Below are 6,802 nucleotides of genomic sequence, written 5' to 3' on the forward strand. Positions count from 1 at the left end.
AGTCTGTTACTTTGTATTCAGTGTTAGATTAATTAGTGTGTCTTCTCATCTTGGTTTTATAGTCATCTATCCTTGTTTAGTTTATTAGTGCAGAATGTAAACATTTCTCTGATTTATCATATTAATGAAGATCATATACTGTTCATCTCTCGTGTGTAATCTTGTTCATTACGAAGAGATTATCATCACAAATATCATCCTCACTGGCAGCTGGTAAATGCCTACATTGTATGTTTGGGAAGTTTTTGGATTGCCTAACCTTTACCATCATAGATTCACAATTCCATTTCCAGATATTAGTTTGGCATTTAGCCTAACAGGACACAGCACATGATAATTACAATTTGCAGGTACACCAGCTTAGCAATTGTATCAAACTTGGAAATTAGAATCCTTAACATTCCCTTTGTGGGATGTCGAGGGTTCAAACCTTATCAAATACAAGACGGGTGTATGACATCAAACAAAACGAAAACAAAATGACGAGAAAATTCCTTACCTTGTTGTACGTTGTACAGTTAGAACTCAATAGTACATGATATGAGAAGAATTTTATTCAATTATCGAGGTTAAAAATATATTGTCTCGTACCAAGAAAAGTGGAAAAATGTTAATTCATAAACGCCATTCGGTTATAGGGTATTCATTTCTACTCATATTACAAGCTGCCACAATGAGCACTAAACAAAAGAATATGTTTGCCAAACAAATATATACAGTAATATTGTGCCATTTCTGATGCAACTCTCACAAAAAAGAAGAGGCACAAAAGCTCCCAGGTATTCTAATCCTCAAAATGTTGTATGTATAACAAATAAATACACATACAGAAATCTGTACTCAATCAAAGAATATAAATCAAAAAAATCTTGTAATGTCTAAAATCATAAAGAATCATGTGATGAAGATCTTGGTTTATGTCGAAACAGATCATAAGGTGCCCACAGATTATCAACAGGACAGGCCATTCCAGCATCAAGTCTATCCCATGGCTTTCCTTTCCCACTCCAATGCATCAAACTAACTTTACCAGGATGCAAACTTCTGCAACTATTCACCACATTGTTTCCACCAAGCCCATGTTGGTTCCATCTATGATCAATCCCTTCAACATCTCCCCCGAAAACCACCAAAAAAGGAGGGAGTGACCCCAAATTATATATCCTTCTCTCCTTTTGTATCTCCATCCATTTCTCAATTCTCTTACTATAATCCCCTCTTCTCCACTTTTCCAAATCCATCACCATCACTCCTGTGTTAAAATAACAGGCCTTCTTCCCTTCAAAAACTCGCGATAATTCGGGGTCATTCCAGAATTCATCAGTAAAGTAGCTCTTGAAATTTGCATGGCAATACTCAGGAGCTCCAATCACTCTTGACCCTGGTAGATAAATAGACCAGAGTTTTTGTACATCATCAACAACAATCACATCAGAGTCCAAGTAAATCACCCGGCCAATACAAATATCAAGCATTTCAGCTATATAAATTCTTGCATAGTTCAAAGGCTGATCAAGAGCTTCGCGTATCGAAGACGAGATTAATCCCTTCACACGATCTTCATCAAACTTATACACCTTAAAATGCAAAGATGGGAAAGTTGACTTAACTGTCCTGGTCAAATGTCTAGTTGAAGCTGATGAAATGAAATGAAAAAACACGTTTTCAGGACAAGAAGTGTGTTTCAGAATGGAATGTATGGCAGCAATGGAACCTCTCAAGTAATGAGAATCAAGGGTCATTGCAACATGAACAAGAGAAGGATCACATGTTGAAACAGACAAAGATTTTGTAAGTGTAACTGGACATTGTTGACCATTTTGATAAGCTGGTGCTTCAATATAATCAAGAATTTTATGTTTAGCAGGGAGTGAACGGATTGCAGATGTTGGGAAAACAAGCAAAACTGATAAAAATACCAATATGGTGAATTTGAAGCAGAGCATATTTTGAGATTTTTCTTTAGTTGTTTATGAAATGAGAGAGAGTATTTATATTTGGGTCGGAAAAGTTGTGCACGTAAATATAATAATACAGTTGTAGATACTTAAAAAAATTGAAACGTAAGCTGTAAACGCGTAGGTATGCAAGGAAAATATTTAACGCGTTCGGTTCAAAGGGGGGGCTGTGTTTCTTGGAAAATTCAAATAAATAAATGAATTAAAAGAATGAGTAATATTCGTATTTTGTGTAATATTCGAGGAGCCTCGCGAGTATTTAAACAACAGCTGGGTTCACGCATCATTCAGGAGACTGCCACCACGTGGCCTGTCTATATTCTAATCATTTTTTAATTGTCATTACTCACATTACATTATACGATCCTGGCTTGTCAGAGTATTCTCAAATTTAAATACCAGTCTGCCTGTCAACATTTTTCTTTTTACATTAATTTATCATATGTGCAGTGTTATAAATATTTAGATTTAGTTGAAAATTCTATTATATATATAACAGAGAGTTGAGTGAGATAATTTATTCAATGTATGACTATTTTAACCCTTACCCTATTTAATATCAATTAATAGCTACTCTTCATTAAAGCATATTAATTAAATTTTATAATAATAGGTATAGAGATACATACACAATTACATATATATATATATCATTATTTCATATTAAAGCATATTATTTCATATTAATTATTTTTAATAAAATATATTATTCAAAAAGTTATAAATTTAATTAAGAATTAGATATCTGAAATAATTCTTAATATAACATGGTAAAATTACATCAATTTTTTATTAACATGTATCATATTAATTATGATTTAAGCAGCTGATAAAAAGAAATCATCGCTAACTAATTTTATAGTACACTTGTAAACCATAATATTTTTTAAAAATTGTTTAACATTTAATACAATTATTTATGACATATTATAAGTATCAAATACTTACTTACAAAATAAACAATAATATAATCACATTTACATCATCATGCACGTTTATTACATGAAATTCGTATCAATACAATACGAAAACGGTATTTTAGAGTTCAAAATATATAATGTCACGCTGATAGTATATTGTCCCATGTACAATAGGCACGTGTGTTACACGAAATATCACCAATATAACACAAAATACAATATATATATATATATATATATTATGCAGTATCAAATATACATAGACAAGTCGACAATAATATAACTGCCATCAAGAACTTCTTTCAAAAATATAGAGAAAAATAAGATTGGTAACCCCAATATTAATCACTAATTTAAATTTTCAAATATTCCAAAAATACACCAAAATTAATAAAAAAAATTATAATATTTTAGAATATGCTCGTGCCTCGCACGGGTTATGCACGGGTTATAGAGCTAGTTGAGAATAATAGGAGAAAAGAGCGAGTATATTTTAATATTTTAATTATATTTAATTTAGTATTCCTATTTTATTAGTAACTTATAAATTATTATATATTTATTATAAAAAAAAATTGATAAATAAATTTCAAAAATTATTATTTAAACTCCAAATGTCTTCTAAATGACATAACTATAAATTCCTAGAATTTCACTACTAAAAATCATGGATAAATGTGTAATAAAATGTCTAAAATTTAAAAGTGGAGTTTAAATAGTAAAAAGTGAAGTTTATTTAACAATTACTTTAATATATTATATAATTAAATATTCATTTAAATTTATTTGTAATATATTAATAAAAAATACATATTAATCAAATTTCAAACTCCTTAGGTGAAAAGTTCCTTTCCCTTTTAGCAATTAATTAGGCTGATTATTCATGTCCCGAATTGCACAATTTTTACTAGTTCTCTGCACCACTTTTATTTAGTTGAAGACTATCATGCCTTTCTAATGAAAAACCGAAATCACATCGATCACGTGCCTTGTAAATAATTAATTGAAAACTAATTGATAAAGTGTAGGATTATCTATTGTTATTCTATGCTAATATTCCTAAAAAAATCTATTATTGTGCAGAACATATGTTATTCCCAGTGGACTAACAATGAGATTTACAGAAGGGGGGTTGAATGTAAATTTCAAAACTTTTTCAAGTTTTGAGCAGTTTCTAAGGCTAAGTGTTTTTGAGAGCAAGTGTGTGTGAATTGCTTGAAGCTAATGCAGACAGATATATATTCAAACACAAATGTAAAGAACACAGAGAACTTAAAAACTTTTCTGGTGGATTTGTTGTTCCACCAGAGATGTGTTATTTCAGAAAATCTGTGATTCAAAGAATTAAATCACAGCTGCTTCCTAGTACAAACTAGATGATTTTCTCTCTGGATTTTTCTAAACAGCTCTGGAAAATTCATATCTAATTACTAGCTGCTACTTGGTTTATATATTACCAAGTTTACAAGTGAAGACAAAACTGTAAAATACAATTAAAAAGGCTCTTCACATGTTTCTTCTTCATTTCTCTATCCAATGCAATTTAGGCTTAGCTGTTAATCTTTGAATACTTTCTTGTTTGCACCAGAATGGAAATGCTGAATTTTCTTGATTCCTCCTAGAGGCTTCCACATTCCAGTTTGTCTCTGTCAACCCATGTGCCTCTGTCAGCTTATGAATTGTCACTATCAACTGCTAATGAACTAAGCATCCGTTGAAGATTTCATCCGTTGATGCCTTATCCGTTGAGACTTTATCCGTTGAAGCTTTATCCGTTGATGCATTAGCAGTTGAAGTCTTTATCCGTTGAAGCACTTATCCGTTGATGGATATTATCCGTTGAAACTTTAGAGACATCCGTTGAAGCTTTGTTTCTTATCCGTTGAAGGTCTTCAATATCAGTTGATACTTCTTCACTTATACAAAATTACAAGGCATGAAATATTTACAATTAGCCCTCCTATTTGCATATCCACTAGTAGTCAACATGACTGATAATTTCCTACAACATCTAAGAATTACAACTTGAATCTAGACAATGAAATGTGCTACAATACTGAACTTATTGCTAAGTAAAGCTACTCCTTCAACGGATAACCAAGATGGTCTTATCCGTTGAGGCTACAAACACTAGATTTCTACTTAAGTGTTTTGTTTAACTTATCATCAAACTAATACACATATTCCTAACAATCTCCCCCTATTTATGTCTACTAGAACTGTAGGCATAAATTTGGGTTTAGCTTGATGATAACAAAATACTTGACAAATATATTAACTGTAATAAAGCAGAAATTTAAAAGTGCTGCAAAAATGTGTATGCTGAGATGGAATTGAAGAATTACATTGTTTCCAATGATGCTCCTTTAGCCTGAGCAGATTAATTTCTTTTCCTTTGATCCCTTGTTTTCTTTCCTAGCCTCCTGTCATTCTCCTCTATTTGAAGTTGAAGTTGTCTGTAGAACTCAGCTTCATCTTCTTCATTGATGTCCAACTTAGATTGCATATCCTTGAGAGTTTCATTACTGGCAATCTTGAGCTGATCTTCAAGTCTGAAAAATCTTCTGACTCCTTTGTTGTCTCTGAACTCCATCAACCAATGAGGTGATTTGTGAACTGTAATTCCTCTTTCTTGAATGAGTAATGTTCTAGGCAAGGCATTAGGCTCCCATCAAGTCTTCCTTATGTTGGCAATCTTGTTGAGAATCTCAGTCTTGGCAGTCCTGGTAAAGCCAGAATCCCTTTGTATGGCTGAGTAGACTCTAACCAAGATATAGTAGCCTTCATTCAGAATCCTGTAGAGAGGCCAAGTTCTTTCCCCACTTCCTTTGTGTTTGAACACTAGTCTTTCTGCTAGCTGTTTGTAGGCAGCTATTCCCCTTACTTCCTCCAGCTCATCCAGATAGAGTTCAATGTCTGAAAATTCTTTTATGTCACAAATATGAACGTAATCATCCTTAGAGGCTTGTGGCTTAGGCTTAGGCTTCTGAGTGAATTTGATTGAGGTTTTAGGAGGTGTTGATTTGATTCTTCTTTTCTGCTTCTTTGATGGTGGAGAAGAGGTTAAGAAGGTGGGCAATTTGATGGTGTCCCAATCAATTGGTTCCTCCTTAGGAATGATTGTTTCACCGTGAATGTTTATGAAGGGGTCAGGCACAATGGGTTCAGGAATAGAAGGTAGTGGTTTGGATTTTGATTGGGTTTCTTCAGTCTCATCTACCATCTTTCTCTTTGCATTGGCCTTCTTTCTATTCCCTTTCTGCCATTCCTCTTTTTCCTTACTTCTTTCTTCCATATCATTATCAACCATGTCCCCCATACCTTCATCTTCACTTTTGTCTTCAATTTCCTTCTTTTCTTCAGCTTGACTTGACTTTAGCTGTTTTTCAAGCTTTGCTTGTGCTCTTTTGTCAGCCTTTAGCTTTTTGGCTTCTTCCTTCAACCTTCTGGTTTCTTCTCTCTTGGCTATTGAGAATTTGGGATGTCCTTGCATCACACAGATGCTCTTTCCCTCTCTAAAAATAATAGCCATGTTCCTCCTTTCAACAACATCCATGGTCTCTTTGTGCTTTATGATACTTCCACCCAAAACCTTGTCTTCATCAGGCTTTGGAAGAGGAAAATCCACTTCTTTCATCTGAGCAAGGCTTAGAGGATTCTTTGTAGAGTCCTTATTGGATCTGTTGTTGGGCTTGAGAACCATAGGTTTCAGATTCTTGGAAGAAGTCTCTCCAACCTTATTTCTCCTTACTGGCTTGAGCTCCATAATAATTGGTTCCACCTTTATGTTATGCTTCACAGATTGTGATTTAGAAGTTGTAGAACCAAAAATTTGTTGCATCTTTTCATCAATTTTCCTCCTTTGCTCTTTGACTTGCAATTCAGCTGCTGCTATCTGGATTAGATCAATTCCATCAAGCTTTC

The 6,802-nt window shown here is 33.2% G+C and overlaps 1 protein-coding gene across 1 annotated transcript; it reads right to left on the reverse strand.

Moving 5' to 3' along the window:
• Positions 1 to 600: 600 nt before the first annotated feature.
• LOC141718101 (putative galacturonosyltransferase-like 10) lies at positions 601 to 2,011 on the reverse strand. Its single transcript, XM_074520465.1, has one exon. It carries the CDS (start codon positions 1,944 to 1,946, stop codon positions 885 to 887), a length of 1,062 nt encoding a protein of 353 aa, XP_074376566.1. The 5' UTR covers positions 1,947 to 2,011; the 3' UTR covers positions 601 to 884.
• Positions 2,012 to 6,802: the final 4,791 nt, after the last annotated feature.

The sequence above is a fragment of the Apium graveolens genome, chromosome 4, assembly GCF_009905375.1.
Source record: "Apium graveolens cultivar Ventura chromosome 4, ASM990537v1, whole genome shotgun sequence".
Lineage (NCBI taxonomy): Eukaryota > Viridiplantae > Streptophyta > Magnoliopsida > Apiales > Apiaceae > Apium > Apium graveolens.

Coding starts and splice junctions, on each gene's coding strand:
- LOC141718101 (XM_074520465.1), bottom strand. CDS start 1,946: ATGCTCTGCTTCAAATTCACCATATTGGTATTTTTATCAGTTTTGCTT.